This window comes from Beta vulgaris, chromosome 1 (genome assembly GCF_026745355.1).
Source record: "Beta vulgaris subsp. vulgaris cultivar EL10 chromosome 1, EL10.2, whole genome shotgun sequence".
Classification (NCBI taxonomy): domain Eukaryota; kingdom Viridiplantae; phylum Streptophyta; class Magnoliopsida; order Caryophyllales; family Amaranthaceae; genus Beta; species Beta vulgaris.
Window position 1 is genome coordinate 35665863 of NC_079202.1, and position 21536 is coordinate 35687398.

The window sequence follows — 21536 nt, forward strand, 5'->3', positions numbered from 1 at the left end:
ACTCCCTTCTCATAATTCTTGGTCCATTTTAAGTTCTAACAGTCAAATTTCCTCTCTTTTTTTTTTTTGCAAAGATACGGGAACAACTAAATCTTTTCTTCTCTCAAGACAAAATAATAGTAATTTGTTTAAAAGAAGTAAAGAACAATTCTATATGGTGACCCTCAACTTTTTTAAATTCTATTTGGTAGACAATTTTTATCTTTTCTCTATTTGGTAACCCTCTATTCTATTTTTTTTATTTTCTTTGACCTTACTGCATTTTAAAATTATTTTTTAATTAAAAATTTGATTTTACAAATACAAAAAACTGATTTTGAAATTTTTTTAAAAAAACCCATCCACCCCTGTCCCCCCCACCTAACCACCCACCCTGAAACCCCATCCCCGAACCCCCCCCCCACCGACCACCCCATCTCCGACCCCAAAGCCACCACCGAAACCCCCCAACCCTTCGAACCCCGACGACCCCATCATCACACCTTCATCAATCACCATCTACAAATCACTCATTATCATCAAAACCTTCATCATCAATCATACCTTCAACACCTTCATCATCATCAATGCCTTCATCAATCACGATTTGGGGGGCAAGGGTGGTGTGTCGTGGTGGTTGAAGTTGAGTTCGAAATCTGGGGTGGGGGTGGTTCGAATTGGTGTGGGGGTGGTTCGATTTGGGGCGGCAAGAGGGTTCGGCTGGGTGGGCAAGGGTGGTGTGCCGTGGTGGTTGAAGTTGAGTTCGAAATCTGGATGGGGGTGGTTCGAATTGTGCGGGGGTGGTTCGATTTGGGGCGGCAAGAGGGTTCGGCTGGGTAGGGGTGGTTCGATTGTGATCTAGGTGGTTCGAATTGGTGTGGGGGTGGTTCGATTTGGGGCAGCAAGAGGGTTCGATTGAGTGGGAGGTTCGAATTGGGTACAGAGGTGGTTGGGTTAGGTGATACGGGTAGGGGTGGTTTCGGTAGGCTGGTGGGTGCTACGGGTGGGGGTGGTTTTGGTAGGCTGGGTGGGTGGGTGGTGTCGGTGGGCTGGTGGGTGGTTTCTGGTTGGTGGTTTCCGATGTGGTTGGCAGTGAAGGAGGAAGTGGGTGATGCTGGCTAGGGGAGGAAAGGGGGTGGTAGGATGGGTGGTTATGATGGGGGGGAGGGTTTGAGTTTTTTTTTATTTTAAAATTAGTTTTTTGTAATTAAAAAATTAATTTTTATTTAAAAAAGGTCAAAGAAAATACAAAAAATAAAATAGAGGGTTACCAAAGAGAGGAAAGATAAAAATTGTCTACCAAATAGAATTTAAAAAAGTTGAGGGTCACCATATAGAATTTCCCAAATAAAATCTATAAGGACAATAATATCAACCAAAGAATTGAATTTGCCAAAACAAAAAGTCATCATGTAGAATTTCTATGTATAAAAAAAAGGAATATTGGCTTCTTCAGAGGTAATTTATAAAGTGAGGGAGAATGTAGAAAAAAAAAAGGAGATAAGTTGTATTAAAAACATTGAACACCTTCAATTTCAATTTGTAATAGGTATACATTGGAGAAAGTGTTATTACTTGTAACAATATATTGGAGTCTTTTGAAAGAATCCAACAAGAGTAATTTGGTAGTTTTACGAGCTGAAAAAGTAAATTAATATCGAATTAGAGTCCAATTGGTATCAAATTAGAGCTAAGTTGATACCAAATTAATAATTCAACACTAAAATAAAAGCCAATTTGGTACCAAAAGTAAACTTGGTATCAAATTCTAACTTGATAGTTGGTACCAATTTGAGTCTACCAACTTGACTTTATTTTCGTGTCAACTTAACTTCTAGAGCACGAATCATGGCCACACTGCTAAGAGCATAAAATCCCAATTCCCAGTTAATATTTACCCAAGACTCTATAATTTGGTTGATATTATTGTCCATATATTTTTTTTTTTTGGGGTGAAAGCGAGGGGAAATCCCTCATATTGTTCTTTACTTTAGACGAATTACTATGATTTTGTCTTGAAAGCAGAGAAGATTTAGTTGTTCATGTACCTTTGCAAAAAAAATAGTGAGAGGACATTTGACGGTTAAAACTTAGAATGGACCAAGAGTTCTGAGAAGGGAGTGCCATAAAGCACGATATTGATTCACATACATTCTTCAGAGATATTGATATTAATTGACAGAACCTTTTTATACAAGTGCATAATTATTCAAGATAGTATACATAAACAAAATTTCAACACAGCAAGATAAAAGTACAAGGAAATTCTGAATCTGTAACAATGTCAAGAATGTTTTAAGTTAATACCAGCAAGAACTCAGCAGAGAAGACTACTCTTAGAGTACAAGCAAAAAATGTGGCATCTTCACGAGGGGAGCATCGTCTCACACTAGGGAGAGTTCCCCAGCAGCAATATTACGCTTCACGAGTTTAGCCCAAGATTCATTAGTCTCGGTGATGACCTTGAGAGCATAATCCTGCATATCAAGCAAAACGTGAAAATCTGATGGTTGGTAAAGAAACTGATATCAAGTTTCCATGGAATAAACTAGTGTTTGCTTGAACATCCTTTATGTCAGTGTCACATAATATGCTTAGTAAGACTTGTGTAAAACTGCCTTACAATTAAAATTATTCTAAGACCACCTCAATTTTGCCTTAGAAGGGTCACTTTTTAGGTTAAATGGGTCAAGGGGTCGTACTTTTATAGAAGTGATCCCTTTAGGATAAAAAGATACCCTCATCTCACCATAAAGTACTATATGGTCTTATATGAGATTTTGTATAATATGCTAGGCCAAAGCTAATATATTAGTTTGTGCCACCAACTGGGATATGTTGTGTGAATGACAACCTAGCCTGAAGCACTTCCTTGTTGAGGAGTGATACACCTATTTTAGAGTTGGGCAAAGTTTTCCCAATCTTAGGGGCACTTATAGATAATTTGGGAATAGACGGGTGTTTTTGGAATTTCAGACTAAAATAGGAGTGTGTTTTAAAAAGAAAAACCCCTGAGATCTAAGATGGGGGAAGATCTCTTCTCCTTCGGTGTCTTGTGAACCTTGCATCAAATTGAAGATAGCAATCATAAGTGCCCAAAATGTAAATAAATTCAATTGTAAAACCACCCAAGTTCCTCCTGAAATAAATGACCTAGATTTCTTCTTCACCCCTATTAAATTGGACAAACTCAATTACCAAGAGAAGCAAAAATCTGTAATGCATGAAGCTCACTAATTGACGAGATCTTTTTAAATAATAATACAGATGATAATCACAATAACTGCTCAAACATGGATTTTCTAAAGCAATAAATCTTTGCATCTTTTCCTAGAACCACCAATATTAATTCCATTGATGCTGCTGCAGGCTACATTTGTTCAATTAAATTAAAAGATAAACGGAGTCCTAGATTATTCAATAAGAAGCAATCACCAAGTAAGCTTTGGGGTGGGGGGGGGGGGGGGGGGGGGGAGGGGTGGAGAGAGAGAATGAAAAACGCCATGAAGTGACATGCTTCTTAGCATTTGTCAGAGATGTAGTGAAGACCTCATGGGATCAAGCTAAAGTTGCATGGGCCGTGGTGCTCCAGCGGTCCTTGTGCCATATCCAGCTGGGCCTGGATTGGGCCAAGCATAATCAAGCCAGGCCGGGATCGTGACAATTTTCCAAAACCAGGGCCCAAGCACTGGCTAGATGAATCCCCCAGAATCCCTTGATAATTTTACATTTTTTCATATTTGATTGAAGATGAGCAAACCTCGTGCTGAATTTTGAAAAAGTTGTCCATGCACACCCAACCCACTACCGCGCCTCACATGCGGAGCTAGGCTAGTAGCAGGCTCGTGTTCCACCCCATGCCCAACTCTAGCTCAAGCTCGGCTAAGGCTCACTATAGTATTCAATAAATGGACCAATTATGAGCAAATTTAAAATGCTGCTTGATTTATGTTAATGCTTGTTTAGCTGTGTTCACAAATGAGACTATTTACATTCATTAACATATGAATATATATTCGTGAACAATTGCTGGACATCAATATGTCTACATAGACAAACGGAAACAGAAAAGTACCTTGCTTGCTGCCTTGTTGCCAAGACCGAACTTGTTAGCTGGTTTTCCATCTGGGATTTTGTAATCTCTAAACCAGTCCCTGATTGCTGTTAAAGTTCCCTGGTGAAAATTTTTGGGTTAACATTAAATTTAATCTAGTTAATAACAGTAATACTGAGCAGATGAGAAATAACAACAGCTTAACAAAGTACTTCATTTTTTTTAATTGCAATGTTTCCCATTTTAGGAAGTCCTATATTACTTGCAACATTGACAATTTTGGTAATATATTCTCTCTTTCTCTCTCCTAGCACATGGGGTCTCTTATTATTTCTCTCTACCTCTCTCCTCTCCTAAATTATTGTGCCATGTTTCGCAAGTAAAAGAATAACGGAGGAAGTATCATAAGCCACAGGTTTGAATCTAAGTAAAAACAAAATAGAAAGAGGAAATTACAACTATCCAGACCACCAAAGCAAGATACTTGATAAACATGGATGACTAGAAAATAAGTGAGCTAATAAGGCTCCCCAGTTGCTACACAGACACATTACGCCTTAAAAACTCTTACTATCACCTTAAAATACACCTAGGTCCTACCCCCTCCCATACCCTTATCCTCCCGCCCCAATCCCCCCCCCCCCCTCCTTTTCCCCTTTTACTTCTATCCCTTTCCTTATCTTATTCCTCTCCACCTCACCCACACACTCACCCTCACTTGCATCCTCCAAACCACCAAAGCAAACTAAAACACTACTACAAGTAACTCATCCATTAAGTTCATTGTGACACCAATTCCGCTAAACATACAACCAACCTATGTAAACCTACAACCATTGATTGATCCACTTATATCACATATTTCTGAGATATCAAAGTACTACTAGATTTCAACTTAGCGAACCAAAAAAAAAAACATAATCTAACGAGTTAAAAGTAACCCAGCACAATATAACACAAAAGTGACAAAACCATTTCACTTCATTCATCAAAATAAATTAAAAGGATCTATCCTAGTCAAGGAAGCCGACTATAATTGCCAGAATAGTAATACAACTCAGGCGTCTGATTTTTCCGGTTGAACCACAAGTCATGCGCCTACCAAAGATTTCCTGCCATCGGTCCAGGCGTCCATGGCCTATGGTAAAACGTCTACGACAAACCCCACCATCAGTTCACGCGAATTTGATTCCTAATTGTTGACGAATTATAGTCTGAAACCTTACTTCCCCAGCAAGAGACGTCGTGATTACGGCAGGTGGGAGTTGAAATCAGGGGCTTGATGTTATTTTGATGGTGGCTAGATGAGAATGTCATGCGAAGATGAGAGGGTTTGGGAGGAAAGAAAGAAATACTAACACTATCAATGCAAGAGGGAAAGGGGAGGGGAGTATGGAGGAAAGGGAGGAAAGAAAGAGTGCGAAGGAGATAGAGAGAATGGAAGGGGAACTGGGTATACATTGGGGTATGTCCGTATTGTATTTAGGGCGATACCTAGAAAAATCTAGGGTGGGATTTGGTCATCGAGGAATAAAATGGTTAAGCACCACAATACATATCCTAACATGTACTCATTTATATCATTCGAACAGAAATTAGATCCTACAATCATCACTTAACCATGCTAAGAACTTAGGACTGTATTTACTAACATCTACTCTAATTCAGCCCACAGTCTGAAGTACAGAAAAGTACTTGTTTAGCATGGTTAGCATCGGTGCATCACTGTACATTCAGATCATAGATGTAAGTTATACCTCGTGGGAAATTGAGCTCAATGAAGTATTACATATGACTCGTACGGTTTCTTCGATGTAGTAATTCAGTACATCAAATGTTTATTTTATAATAAAGTACTAATTTTAATTGGCAGAGGTCAATAAACATGTAGGTTGTGTGCAAACAACTACTTTGGGAGAGAGGGGAAGGCAAGGAGGACATACATCTTAATTGAACCCATCCTATTCCTTTTCTCCAATTGATTCTTCAAATGGCAGATATAGAAAATTCTGGTCTAAACCTTGACTTGTAACCATCAATCGCTTCACAATTCAAATGAGTGTAATGGGGCTAAATAGCTGCAGGGTGGTTTTTCTTCTGATCAGCAATGTCTAGGCTTATGATGAAAGAAAGTGCTGCTCAGCCGTGCAAAGTGAATACATGATACACTGGGGGTAGAGGAAAGTAAATACATGATACACTGGGGGTAGAGGAGAATTAAGTGAGCCTAATATATGGTCTGGACACTATGATACAACACGACAGTTGTTTAACTCCACTTTCTTAGACCAAAAACTTCAATTACCAAAATCAAATCAAAAGGAAGACCTCCTTGAAACTGCCCATATCAAACATTTACATGCTTCAATAAACATGCAAACAATTACATTTCTGATAATGTTTGCGTAATACATAGACATGAAAATGGGACGAGACATCATGTCGTGCATTTATATTGCCTAGTTGGTGACTGGTGAGGCATGACGCGAATAATGATGGGTTGTGCCTTACCACGAGGCATAGGGTCAATTCCATGCTTTTATACCAAAACTGGGGCTTCTATTGTACCGTGCTGTCCATCCAATAAAACTAGCCCACAACCAACACGGGTAGTACTAAGCCAGAGACATTCCTAATGCCTAGCTATGTGTCCTATGCATGATTCCAGCCGGCCTGGCATAGTGTTGTACATGGTTAATTGGTTATACGTGTCAAACTCAAAGAAAAAATAAGAGATTGCTGATGCCAAATTGTTCAGTATTATGTACAAGTTATAACTATCACTCAGCAATCCAACATTCACAACTAGTCAAAACCATAAGGCTTATTCAGAAGTCAGAAATTTGAGTTTGCAGTTCTAATTTTAGTTGAACAATTATAATAATGATACTTCTTTGCATATAAATTGCAAACACTTTTCATATCCATCAGTCCCATATTAATTGCAGCACTTCAATTATAGGCACTGGGCCCACTATTATTTTATCATTTCTAACTCTACAGCAGTACAACTATATCTCACACCTTTATTGAGAGGGATGAAAGATTAATAATATAATTCCCTCACCCACCCACCCCCAAATTAAGAACCCATACATAATTTACCCATGACATGAAAACCCATCATCTTCTACCAAATCAACTTTCCCAATAAAATGATGAAAATCTTGTCCCACTGTAATAGACTAGCTTAGGGGGAGTAGGGTATTTTAGTAATATACTCTAGTTAATATGTTAGCTTGGGAAATAAGGCAAGTAGGTTATAAATAGGAGAGATGAGGGAGAAAAAGATCATCAAGAAAAAATATTGGAAGAGTTTCATTTTAGTTGTTTAGCTTTGGGAGTGTGTCAAGTCACTCGAAAACTTGATAAACTATCTTTATCTACTGTTATTTTCCATTGTTATCAATCAAAGATCATCATCTTCTTCCTTTATAATTCTGCTCAAATTATCAGTTCATCACACTTGGTATCAGAGCAGTACTTTTCTGGGAGATTACATTGATTTTCGATTTGGCACAAAAAAAAAAAAAAAAAATTGAAGAAGGATGCAACAGATAAGAGATCTGATCAGCGAGGGATTTTAAGAAATCACACAGAACTTGAATCCCTGGTTTCTAAATGTAAGGAAGCTGCAAACAATCCAATACGAGCTTCAACTTCCTCTATTTAATGGAAAAAATCCAGATGAATGGATTTGGGAGATGGAAGAGTACTTCCAACTTTTAAGGTTTAGTGAAGCAGAGAAGTTGAAGGCTGCCATTGTTGGATGCGAAGGTAAAGCTTTACAATGGTTTTGCTGGGAGCAACAACGACGGCCCCTCCGACATTGGGATGAGTTGAAACAACTGGTGGTGCGGTGTTTTCCTTCTGCACCGGCGTGTTCGCTGCAAGCGCAGGTTGTACAACCACCTTCGAAAGAGGTGGTAGAAATTATAAAACCCTCGGTGGTTTTTTCCCAAGAAACTCAAACCATCACCATTAACTCTCAAGAGAAACTTGAAGAGGAAGATAACCCACCTATGGTTGAAGCGGAAGAGTCAAATCTGAAGAATAGTGCTTGTGTAAATGATTTTGGAGATGATCACACCGGCCAAAAGTCACCAGACTTGACCGGCGAAAATTTTGATGGGTTTGCTGGAGTATACACCAGTGGAGGTGGATTTGGTGGTGAAGCTCATGGCCATCTAGATGGTGAAGGGCTCAGCAAACAAGGGATACTCCTTCAACACCAATCGAAGAAAAGAAGGCAGGTGGTGCAGATGGTGGGCAGCGGTTCCGGTGGTGGGCCAGGCTGGTTCGTTGGTGAAGTACTCGGGTGCAGCGGCATGGGAGATGGACGAACCGGTGAAGGGACTGGAGGTTTTGCTAGTTTTGGTGGTGGACTTAGTGGGGGTTCCCGCTTGGTTCCAGGTTGTTGCAACGGGGACGGGTCTAAGGGTGGAAGCAACTCATTACCGCCGGAGGTGGGTAAAAGACAAGGTGACTGTTCTGGAGGTTTTATCACCGGTGGTCGAGTCGGTTTTGTTGAAGGAATCACCATTAATGGCAGCATGAACACAGGGGAGGATTCGTGAAAGGTGGTTCGGCAGCTAGTGGGTCAGGTGGTGGACCTGGATATTTTATGGTAAAATAGCTTCGCCGGCGGTAATCGGGTAGTGGAAGATGGTGGAGCACACGAGATTGCTTGCTGCTGAGTACTCCAGAATGGTGGAGTATAGAAGAGGGTCCAAAGAGTGCGGTGGACCTGGAGACTTGTCAGGAAAAATGGTGAATCTGAGTGGGTTGGAATTGAATCACATGGAGGAAAATTCGAGCGTGGCGGTGCTGCCGAAAGTGGATCTGGCGGTGGTCCGGGTTTTTGGGTCGAAAATTTTAAGGTGGTTGTTGGAACCGCCACTCGTGGTGGCCTGAAAAGAGGAGAAATTTTTATGCAAGGTGCTGCTGGAGCAAGTGGTTCAGGCGGGGGACCCGGATATCGTTCTAGTAGGAATACCGGCAGTGGGTTAAGCTTTCTTGCCGGTAAGGATGAAGTAGGGTGGCGCTTAGGGTGTTCTTCAACCATTTACAGTCACAGCTTGTGAAAAAAGCTTCGAAGAATTCTTAGTTGGCTTGAGGAGGAAGGCAACTTTATTTGGGGGTAATTATGTATTTGCAGATAGTGATGAGTCAGCACATAAGGACTGGTGGAGGAGGCCATGTGGCCTGGATGAAAGAATGAGAAGTTCTAAAGACTCTTAAGGTAAAGTGTAAAAGGGGCCAAACTAATGACATCAGCAGTAAAGGCAAGTGGGGACATATATTTTCAGCCTAATAAATGCAATTAAAGGTAAAATGATGTGGGCTGGCCCAAATGTTGGGGAGTTGACTCATGAAATTGGGCCTGCTCATTTTGAGCTCAACTTCCATTTGATCAAGCAAAGGCCTCTGACTGAAAATAGAAAAAGAAGACCCACCGACTCCACCCATGTTTTTAAACCTAAGTGGTCAACCCTTCCATTCATGGACCCACCTATTTTCAAATTAAAAAAGTTCCAGCACTCACCCGTATCATCTTTATTTCCATTTCAGTTTAACCCAATTTTCTTTAAAACCACCCAACTTTACCCATTCAATCTGCACAATACAGCCCACCTCTTCACACTATTTCTTTTACCACTCAGTGAGTCCAATTCATCCAACACCTTTATTCAACTGCAACTGGTGTCCAAGGAGCTCCACCTACTCTGCTTCAAAAGGGGTACTACTAGGCTCATATTTGACTGCTTCAAACAGCAAGAATTGACAGTCTTGTTTCTTTACAATGGTGACAAAGATGATCATGATTTCTATCCACCTTGAGGACAAGGTGGAAGTTTGGGCGGCCGGTATTGTAATAGACTAGCTTAGGGGGAGTAGGGTATTTTAGTAATATACTCTAGTTAATATGTTAGCTTGGGAAATAAGGCAAGTAGGTTATAAATAGGAGAGATGAGGGAGGAAAAAGATCATCAAGAAAATATTGGAGAGTTCATTTTAGTTGTTAGCTTTGGGAGTGTGTCAAGTCACTCGAAAATTTGATAAACTATCTTTATCTACTGTTATTTTCCATTGTTATCAATCAAAGATCATCATCTTCTTCCTTAATAATTCTGCTCAAATTATCAGTTCATCACACCCACTTTATCTACTTCCTAGGGAATGTTCAATTGGTATCACATGCATGAATTCCTCCAGCCTAAAGTATCCTTAAATCTATTGGAAAATAGTAGACACTGACATCAATCAGAGGATAGAAACATCCAATTCAATTTACGTTAGAGAAAAAAATTCAAGATACTTATTCCACTTCAGAATAAATTTCAGATCAATTGGCAATATATCAAACATGTTTGAAACAAGTGTTTTTTCAAGAAGACAAAGAAAATAGGAAACAGGATGACTAATACAGCACTTTCACGAGGACAGACCAAGAAATTCAGAAGATATTACATACAGGGAAATGCTTCTCCACGTCCTCAACATCATTCACAAGAGAAGCTTTGGGATCATCCAATGAAATAGCGATTATTTTCCAGTCAAGTTCACCCTCATCAATCATAGCCAAAGCAGCTAAAGGTTTGATTTTCAAAATCTCTCCAACCTTCCGCTGCTTTTCACCTATTTCAACAACATCGACTGGAAATCCAAAGAGAAATGAAATTGGAACAATCAGTGTAAAACATGAAGTTACTAAGCCAGATTCAAGAGCTTAGGCTGATTATTCATAGTGACTTACCGGGATCATTGTCTCCGAATGCACCTTCCACTTCAGAGTTGGCTAGTGATGGGTCTTCCCATGTTTGTGGTAATAGGCCATAATTCCAATTTATATTGTACCTGGGAGGTAAGGCCAAATTTAGTAAGCTATGGAGAACTTTGAACTGAAGCAGTTCATAATACTTCATATATTAAAAAAGCAAACAAGTTTTACATTGACATTGCAACTTCACAGATGAAGTGCCAAGATTGGTTATAAAAGACAGGGATGAACAGACAGCCTCTCCACCAAAATTGACTGCATAGAGGTTTGTGCACTGGTGGGTTGCCCCGTCTGAAATTTAATTATTTAAGATACTGGGGAATCCAGAAAAAATGGCATCTGTAACATCTCAGAATGATTCAGATACCCAACTTTTGATGTCTTAAAGTTCTAATACTTGCTAATTAAGTACCCACTCCAACCAAAGTCCTTTTTTTTATTGGTTGATAGAAGCAAAGTTTTGTTGTTGCTCTTTGTTAGGCCTATCCCCCGTTCATAACCCACCTCTCCAATAGCAAATCTAATCTTTGAAGTAAAATTTAGAATGCTTTCTCTAGGGGTTAGCTAACAGCAAAGCCACTAAGACACAAATTACAGACATAGTTTTCCTAATGGCAATAGCAAAAGAAAAGCACATAGAGATTTGAGGAAGAGTTGAGACGGTAGATTCAATTTTCAACTTCCTATGGACAACATGTCAATGGCGTTTGCAGTGAGAGTCAAAGAGAGATTGGGTCAACTGCAAAGACAGCAGTCACCCACGGACCTTGAGGTCGGTATGCAGAGTGTTACCACCATGACATTGCAGGAGTTGCATTGCAGCAAGTCTTGCAATTGAGAGGACTGAGAGTGATACAATTAGAAAGAGAGAATTTGAAATGGCTTTATTCCATTGGCATATTTGGTTTGCTTGCTTTTCAAACCTCTAACTCCAATATCATAGAGTCGAGAGATTGAGAGAGCAAGAAGAGTCAGTGTGCGCCTTTTGCAGCAAGAGCACAATATACAAAGCCAAATGGAGGTTCAGAGAGAGGTCATGTACTTATGACAGCTAAAGTGAACTGAGTTTTAGTTTTCTGAGCCATTACCTTTTTATTCTGCAAGGGGCGTCAAACCAGAAATCTTAAAACAAATAAACAAAAAGGGTGGAAAGCAAATACTTCCTCCGTTTCATATTACACACAACACTTCTCAATTCACAGACTCCTAGGCAATGTTTGGAGAAGAAAGAGGTAGAGAGTTAAAAAAAAGGGGGGCTCATGTGAGAGGAGAGAGATAGAGAGAGTTTATTGCCCAAAAAGGAAGTGTAGCAAGTAATGTAAAACTTCCCACAATGGAAAGTGTAGCAAGTAATGTGAAACTTCCCACAATGGAAAGTGTAGCAAGTATTATGAAACGGAGGAAGTAGCATAAAAACAATGCTACCACTGGTTCCCAGGTACCAGATACTAAAGATGTACAAACATAAGCGACGTACCAATGTTTTATATTGACATATACAGGACACGTTTATTATCATATATTTTGATTTTTGCATCAATTTATGTACCCCAAACTTCCCAAAATTGGTATCCATACAACTATACTGAAACCTGAGCCCCAAAATTTCAGATAGGGCACTTCTCTGGGAACTGATTTTAGTTAGTATATGCAGATAATCAGATCAAATTTTCCAGTTTTGGGGTACCAAATTGTTTTGCATACAACTATGCAGATGTATAGTATTAATGTTAGATGAGGTTTCCGGCATAGATTCTTCACAGAAAAAGACAAGCATACGGAATCTAGACAAAAAAAACCGTAACCAAATTTTGCTTTGCCTGTTTGCACCTATGCTAACCTTCCATTTCTTAAAGTCAAATTAAACAATTAAAAAACCCTTCAAGTTGACAGACAAACGCAACAGGTGTAATCATTCAAGACCTATCAGTAGGCGAGAGAGAAATATGAAACCAGCTCCACTAAGTATTGTATTAGTCAATGCAGCTCCAAAGGATCCACAATCAACAGCTAAGGCAAATCTTACGGGTAATATCGAAGTTTTCCCTTCTTGGTATCCTGCTTTATGGGAGTGTAAAGCTCGTCGGTCGCAACCTCCATCTTAGCACTTGATTCTTTTGGTATTTCAACAACAAAATTAAAAATACCATCTCCCAGTTGCAATGGGATATCATGCCAAGGGGAAACCTATTTAAAAGAGAAAATATGCAAATCAAGGAAGAAATGTGTCATGATACACACAAATATCAATTTTCACAAAGAAAGTAATAATTGGTTTATCATAACAAACTATAGAGGTGAAAGGCATAAAATTATCAATAGAGTTTCTTTTTCATTCTTACAAGCTACAAAGTATACACAATTATGGGTTGAGAACAAGTTAGTTCACGCAGCTAGCAATATTTTCTCTAGCATATTGAATGAAAAGGACTGATACAGGTATATTTTCTCTATCATATTGAATGAAAAGGACTGATACAAGTATTTCTCCAGGAACAGCCGAACACAGACAACAAAAGGAAAACAAAGACTCCATTCGCCCCCATAATGACTGGCTTCTTTGACTTTCCACAAGTATTCAGGAGTGACTTTAACACATACTTCCTCCATTTTTTTTACTTTGCAACATATTCCTTTTAAGGAAATGTCATAGTACTTGCAACTAAGCTTAGAGTTGTAAGTTTCAATAACAAAATACCACATTTACCCTTAGTTAACTAAATAATTTAATCATTATATCACCTATAATCTACTCCCTTTAAGTTTCCCCCATATCTCTCTCCTCACCCTCTCCAACCTCCCAATCCCAAACTAAATGAACCTCAACACCATTCACCAACAATGGCGTCACCACCAACAGTGGCGCCGCCACCAACATCACCGCCTTCAATTATCCCGTCCACCAGCTTGGCAAAGTATACGGCCAAGTCGGAGCTAGATGTTGGTGGTCAAATTTGACTGGAGGCTTCAAATGTGGAGCCTCAATGACCAAATCCAAACCTTGGTTGTCTTGTTCATTCTCTCCTCTCTTTTTTATTTTCGAAGCAACCATTATCTCTCTCTTTCATGACTCAACCCGCACCGACCCGCACAATAACCAGGTCTTATTCAAATGCAGCAACACCATATCTCTTTATTCACTAAACAATCCAATCAAATGCGTTGACTTTAATTAACCTCCACAAAACAATCAATCAGAAAACCCCAAATCAACAAAAAAACAAAAATCAAAATTTGACAAACAACCTGAAAATCTGCAAATGCAAACATGAGAATCATTAAATATAAAGAACTAAAACAAGAATCTTTAAGGCCTCATTGGGCATCACTATCAATTTCCAGCTTTTGGTTCTTTGAATGTATATGATATAACACTATAATAAACATAAAATTGTTCATACTTAAATCTAAATGACAAAAAAATGGAATAACAAACAAGCCCTAAACATCTAGAATTGAGCAGGTAATTGCATTGCATTGCATAATTAGGATAATTAGGAGGGAGAGAGAGAAAAAAAAGACCTTCTTGCCGGAAGTATCAACGAAGAAGACGCGATAATCGAGGGTTTCAGGCTGACCTTGTTCTTTAGAGAGAACATCTTGAGGTCTATAAATAGCGCGGCAAGTGAAGAGGCGTTTAGAGAGAGTTGGTTTTTTGAAGGAGAGAGAAAGAGAATTAGAGGATCTCTTTAGAATATGAAATGAAGAAGAAGAAGGAGGGCGTTTGAAGATTAAGGAAGAGGTAGTATTGCTTGCTGCTGCTGTTATTACTCTTGTAGTCGCCATTGTTGTTGCTCACTCTCTTTCTCTCTCTCTCTTTCTGCACCTGGTCACAGTTTCAGCCACAAAATGCAGAGAAGAGCTGTGAGTTTGGAGACTGAAGTGGGAAGTGTCAATTTGGTGGAATGACGGAAGGGTCTTATCGGGTCAATGATCGTACCCGATGTTTGCAACATTTGGTATCACCATCGTTAATACTACCTTTTGTCTTTATCCGTTTACCCATATTCCTCATTGTCCCTTATTACTTTATTTATTTCTTTCTTTTGCTTTTATTTTTACAATAGGACCACTAAGGATAGAGGTGTAAGTTATTTGGTTAAAAACCGAAAATCAAACCAAACCAAACCAAACCGAATTAGTAATTTGATTTGGTTTTTTTTGAAATTCGGTTTGGTTTGGATTCAAAAATTTTATTTTTTCGGTTTGGATCGGTTTTGGTTTTGGAAAACCGAAATAAATAAACTGACTCCCCGGTCCAGTAGTCCCCACGCCTAAAAACACAAAACTTGAAATAATAAATCTCAAGCCTAGCCCACTTATCTTTTGAAGTCGTAACTCAGTAACTCCTACCCAATACCCACGCCATTTCTCTCTTCTAAACTCAAACCCTAGGACTCTCCTCTCCTCTCCTCTCCTCTCGGCTCTCCCTGACTCCCCCACGCGGCAGTCGGCACGCCGTTTCTCCCTATCTCTCTCTCTCCTCTCGCCGGTTGAAATCAGGTATTTTAATCTGTGTATTTTTTTTTGTTTATTCTTTTTAATATTAGTTACGAAAATATATCATTAATATCTATTTTTTTGTGTTTTTTTTTAATATTAGTTGCGAAAAAATAGAAAATATGAAAATATATCATTAATCTCTGTTTGGATTTTGGAATTTGAAAAAAAATTGGTTTCGTTTGGATTTTGAAAGATAAAAAAAAAATCGGTTTGGTTTGGTTTTTGGTTTCATATTTTGGTTTGGTTTGGTTTGGATTGAGTCGAATTTCAGTTTTGATTTGGTTTGGAAATTTCAAAAGCGGATTTATTTCGGTTTGGTTTGGTTTGGTTTTGACCTAAAACCAAACCAAAAACCGAACTTACACCCCTAACGAAGGATGCGTTCTCTTAACTTATTGGCTTGAACTTATCTGAACTGAACTTATTGAACCTAAACTGAACTTATTGAAACTTATTAAACCTGATTGGACCTGATTCAACTTATTGGACCTGATTGAACCTGATTGGAACTTATTGGACCTGATTGAAACTTATTTACTTAATTGAAACTTATTAGATCTTATTGGCCCTAATTGAAACTTATTAGACCTTATTGAACCTGATTGAAACTTGTTAGACCTTATTAGACAAAATAATTGACCATTAATAACATAAATAATCCCCCTTATTTAAATACTACCTCAAAATTTATTATGAAGTAATAATTATTAAAATTCGTCATTTAAAAAAATTATTATTATTAATTATCTCTTATGACAATTAATTTAACAAAAAAAATTTTACTATTTATATATTTGCCTATAATAACTTTGACCACTAATATATCTAATACTCTTGTTTTGATTTTATAAAGCAGTAATGGAAAATCAAAAGTTGATTAACATTTATTGCTAACATGTTAAAATTGGCACATATGAAAAAATTTCACCCCACTTTCATTTATGTGAAGGTAGTAGAATGCATTAACTCCTTATCTCACACTCTAGATTTATATCTTTCATTGTTATTAGTAACGAAAACATGCTATCTCTAGTTATTTAAAGACGAATTGCAAAATATTGTAATTATAATGATTATTATTGTTAACCTTAATTATTTGATCATGATTATAATATTATTTAATGATAATATAATCACCTAATAGTAATATGAATAATCAAATAATAGACAATAATACAAGTATAATACTATACATTGTGGTACTTTGATAAAAAAAATTCTAATAATAACATAATCAGCTAATAATAATATGAATAATAATATAATAGACAGTAATACAAATATTTAATAAAATAATAGACACTAATACAAGTATAATACTATATAATCATTGTGGTACTTTAATTAAAATTCTAATAATAACATAATGGACAATAATATATGTTGTAGCCCAAAAATCAACGGCTATAAATATGACACGTGGCTCCATCACAGCCCTACAAGTGGCACTCTCCTATTATGGTAAAGAACATGGGTCATAAGCTTCTATGGACTAAAGTACACCTTTCTGAGAGAAAAAGGTGTACTAAAACCCTTCTTGTGGCCCAAAATTGTACTTAGGCCAGTAAAGGTAAAGCATATTTCTGTGTCAAAGGGTGAGGTGTACTATCCAATCAGCGATTGCCACGTGTCACAACATTATTGCTTAGCCAATCAGATGCTCCCAAATTAGGGTGACATCAAGGTACAACAGTCTTTTCCGAAAACTATAAATAATCCTTGAAATCAGGGGAAAGGTACGTTTTTCATAGCATAGTACTGTTATTCTACCATAAATTCTTTCTCTCTCTAGTTTCTCTCTCTAAAAGTTCCTTCATGGGTCTGCTCTTACCCTAACTTGAAGAAAGGGTTGGTAAGGTTGTTGAAGGAATTTGAGGATGTGTTTGCTTATAGTGTCGAGGAAATGCCGGAAATTGATCCAGAAGTAGTCGTCCATAAGCTAAATGTAGATCCAAGTCTGAAGCCAGTTCATCAGAAGAAGGGGCATTTCAGGCAGTTGACCAGGAAGTGCGGAAATTGTTGAAATCTAAGTTTATCAAAGAAACGTATTATCCGAAATGGATAGCCAACGTTGTCATGGTACCAGAGCCTATGGCACTTGGAGGATGTGTGTGGATTACACTGATCTCAACAAGGTCTGTCCTAAGGACAATTTCCCTCTACTTAAGTTGGATCGGCTAGTAGACTCCACGGCTGGTCATGCGCTATTAAACTTTATGGATGCATATTCCGGATTTCACCAAATACCCATGTGGCCAGAGGACTAGGACAAGACATCCTTTATTACAGAAAAAGGATTGAATGGCTGGCTTAGGATGCCTTTTGGTCTTCGAAATGCACCAGCTACCTTTCAGAGGCTAATTAACATAGTTTTTTAGCCACAGTTTGAAAGGAATATGGATGCATACATTGATGATATGATAGCTGGCAGGAGCTAGGCCATATTGATGACTTGAGAGAAACCTTTGAAACTCTCAGAAAATTTAAGTTGAAGTTGAATCCCAAAAACTGTGTTTTGGCGTAGTTACAGGGAATTCTTGGCATTTTTGGTAGAGCAAAGGGGAATAGAAGCCAACCTTGAGAAGATCCAAGCTATTTTGGACATGACATCTTCGTCCAAGATTAAGGAGGTTCAGCGCCTAACGGGGTGTTTAGCGGTTCTTGGACGATAAGAGATATATATTTCATCATTTCTTCACTATAATCAAGAAAAAAGCCAAGTTTGAATGGACAGTAGAAGCTGAGCAGGCACTTCACCAAGTGAAGGATCATCTTCGGCATCTACCTAGGTTGGTCAGTCCAACCGAGGGGGAAACATTGTTCGTATACTTGGCCATGTCGCCTCAAGCTATAAGTGTTGTTTTGCTAGCCGAAATGGAGTCAATACAAATCCTAGTATACTTTGTGAGTCATGTGCTTAGGGATACTGTACACAGAGGAAACCAATTGGGCTGCCTTGCGCACAACCTTGGACCAAGTAGTAGAGGTCAGAGGCAATGCACTGCTAAGGATGCGATTGTACAAGCTTCGAATGGCTCAAGAATTTAACAATAGAGTCATTATACGATCACTCAAAGTAGGGGACTTGGTCCTAAAGAAGATGAAAGTCATTGGAAGAGCCAAAGAGTCGGGTAAGCTGACACCAAGCTTGCTGCTGCTTTTATTACTCTTATAGTCGCCATTGTTGTTGCTCACTCTCTCTCTTTGTTTCTGCACCTGGTCACAGTTTCAGCCACAAAATGCAGAGAAGAGCTGTGAGTTTGGAGACTAAAGTGGGAAGTGTCATTTTGGTGGAATGACGGAAGGGTCTTATCGGGTCAATGATCGTACCCGATATTTGCAACATTTGGTATCACCATCGTTAATACTACCTTTTGTCTTTATCCGTTTACCCATGTTCCTCAATGTCCCTTATTACTTTATTTATTTCTTTCTTTTGTTTTTATTTTACAATAGGACCACTAAGTATAGGGGTGTAAGTTATTTCGTTAAAAACCGAAAATCAAACCAAACCAAACCGAATTAGTAATTTGATTTGGTTTTTTATTGAAATTCGTTTTGGTTTGGATTCAAAAATTTTATTTTTTCGGTTTGGATCGATTTTGGTTTTGGAAAACCAAAATAAATAAACTGACTCCCCAGTCCAGTAGTCCCCACGCCTAAAAACACAAAACTTGAAATAATAAATCTCAAGCCTAAGCCACTTATCTTTTGAAGTCCTAACTCAGTCTCTCCTACCCAATACCCACGCCATTTCTCTCTTCTAAAATCAAACCCTAGAACTCTCCTCTCCTCTCCTATCGGCTCTCCCTGACTCCCCCACGCGGCAGCCGGCTCGCCGTTTCTCCCTATCTATCTCTCCTCTCGCCAGTTGAAATCAGGTACTTTAATCTGTGTATTTTTTTTGTTTATTCTTTTTAATATTAGTTACGAAAATATATCTTTAATATCTATTTTTTTGTGTTTTTTTTTTTAATATTAGTTGCGAAAAATAGAAAATATGAAAATATATCATTAATCTCTGTTTAGGTTTTGGAATATGAAAAAAATTTGATTTGTTTGGATTTTGAAAGATAAAAAAAAAGGTTTGGTTTGGTTTTTGGTTTCATATTTTGGTTTGGTTTGGATTGAGTCGAATTTCAGTTTTGATTTGGTTTGGAAATTTCAAAACCGGATTTATTTCGGTTTGGTTTGGTTTGGTTTTGACCTAAAACCAAACCAAAAACCGAACTTACACCCCTAACGAAGGATGCGTTCTCTTAACTTATTGGCTTGAACTTATCTGAACTGAACTTATTGAACTAAACTGAACTTATTGAAACTTATTAAACCTGATTGGACCTGATTCAACTTATTGGACCTGATTGAACCTGATTGGAACTTATTGGACCTGATTGAAACTTATTTACTTAATTGAAACTTATTAGATCTTATTGACCCTAATTGAAACTTATTAGACCTTATTGAACCTGATTGAAACTTGTTAGACCTTATTAGACAAAATAATTGACCATTAATAACATAAATAATACCCCTTATTCAAATACTACCTCAAAATTTATTATGAAGTAATAATTATTAAAATTCGTCCTTTTAAAAAATAATAATTATTAATTACCTCTTATGATAATTAATTTAACAAAAAAAAATTGACTATTTATATATTTGCCTATACATAACTTTGACCACTAATATATCTAATACTCTTGTTTTGATTTTATAAAGTACTAGTGGAAAATCAAAAGTTGATTAACATTTATTGCTAACATGTTAAAAATCGCACATATGAAAAAATTTCACCCCACTTTCATTTATGTGAAGGTAGTAGAATGCATTAACTCCTTATCTCACACTCTAGATTTATATCTTTCATTGTTATTAGTAACGAAAACATGCTATCTCTAGTTATTTAAAGACGAATTGCAAAATATTGTAATTATAATGATTATTATTGTTAACCTTAATTATTTAACCATGATTATAATATTATTTAATGATAATATAATCACCTAATAGTAATATGAATAATCAAATAATAGACAATAATACAAGTATAATATTATACATTGTGGTACTTTGATAAAAAAATTCTAATAATAACATAATCAGCTAATAGTAATATGAATAATAATATAATAGACAATAATACAAATATTAATAAAAATAATAGACACTAATACAAGTATAATACTATATAATCATTGTGGTACTTTAATTAAAATTCTAATAATAACATAATGGACAATAATATATGTTGTAGCCTAAAAATCAACGGCTATAAATATGACACGTGGCTCCATCACAGCCCTACAAGTGGCACTTTCCTATTCTGTTAAAGTACATGGGTCATAAGCTTCTATGGACTAAAGTACACCTTTCTGAGAGAAAAAGGTGTACTAAAACCCTTCTTGTCGCCCAAAATTGTACTTAGGCCCAGTAAAGGTAAAGCATATTTCTGTGTCAATGGGTGAGGTGTACTATCCAATCAGCGATTGCCACGTGTCACAGCATTATTGCTTAGCCAATCAGATGCTCCCAAATTAGGGTGACATCAAGGTACAACAGTCTTTTCCGAAAACTATAAATAGTCCTTGAAATCAGGGGAAAGGTACGTTTTTCATAGCATAGTACTGTTATTCTACCATAAATTCGCTCTCTCTAGTTTCTCTCTCTAAAAGTTCCTTCATGGGTCTGCTCTTACCCTAACTTGAAGAAAGGGTTGGTAAGGTTGTTGAAGGAATTTGAGGATGTGTTTGCTTATAGTGTCGAGGAAATGCCGGAAATTGATCCAGAAGTAGTCGTCCATAAGCTAAATGTAGATCCAAGTCTGAAGCCAGTTCATCAGAAGAAGAGGCATTTCAGGCAGTTGACGAGGAAGTGCGGAAATTGTTGAAATCTAAGTTTATCAAAGAAACTTATTATCCGAAATGGATAGCCAACGTTGTCATGGTACGAGAGCCCATGGCACTTGGAGGATGTGTGTGGATTACACCGATCTCAACAAGGTCTGTCCTAAGGACAATTTCCCTCTACTTAAGTTGGATCGGCTAGTAGACTCCACGGCTGGTCATGCGCTATTAAACTTTATGGATGCATATTCCGGATATCACCAAATACCCATGTGGCCAGAGGACTAGGACAAGACATCCTTTATTACAGAAAAAGGATTGAATGGCTGGCTTAGGATGCCTTTTGGTCTTCGAAATGCACCAGCTACCT

The 21536-nt window shown here is 37.7% G+C and overlaps 1 protein-coding gene across 1 annotated transcript; it reads right to left on the reverse strand.

Annotated features, from left to right (window-relative positions):
- Nucleotides 1-2144: 2144 nt before the first annotated feature.
- LOC104896085 (soluble inorganic pyrophosphatase 6, chloroplastic) lies at nucleotides 2145-14730 on the reverse strand. Its single transcript, XM_010682788.4, has 6 exons — nucleotides 14337-14730; nucleotides 12841-13001; nucleotides 10791-10891; nucleotides 10509-10690; nucleotides 4055-4153; nucleotides 2145-2456 (listed from the first exon to the last, which is right to left on the reverse strand). The coding sequence occupies exons 1-6, from the start codon at nucleotides 14598-14600 to the stop codon at nucleotides 2364-2366; spliced, it is 900 nt and encodes a 299-aa protein (XP_010681090.1). The 5' UTR covers nucleotides 14601-14730; the 3' UTR covers nucleotides 2145-2363.
- Nucleotides 14731-21536: the final 6806 nt, after the last annotated feature.

Excerpts from the sequence above, each read along its gene's own strand:
- LOC104896085 (XM_010682788.4), bottom strand. The coding sequence starts at position 14,600 with ATGGCGACTACAAGAGTAATAACAGCAGCAGCAAGCAATACTACCTCT. Across the intron at positions 13,002-14,336 it reads TTGATACTTCCGGCAAGAAG|GTTTCCCCTTGGCATGATAT; the intron begins GTCTTTTTTTTC and ends TCTTTTAAATAG. Across the intron at positions 10,892-12,840 it reads GGAAAACTTCGATATTACCC|GTACAATATAAATTGGAATT; the intron begins GTAAGATTTGCC and ends CTTACCTCCCAG.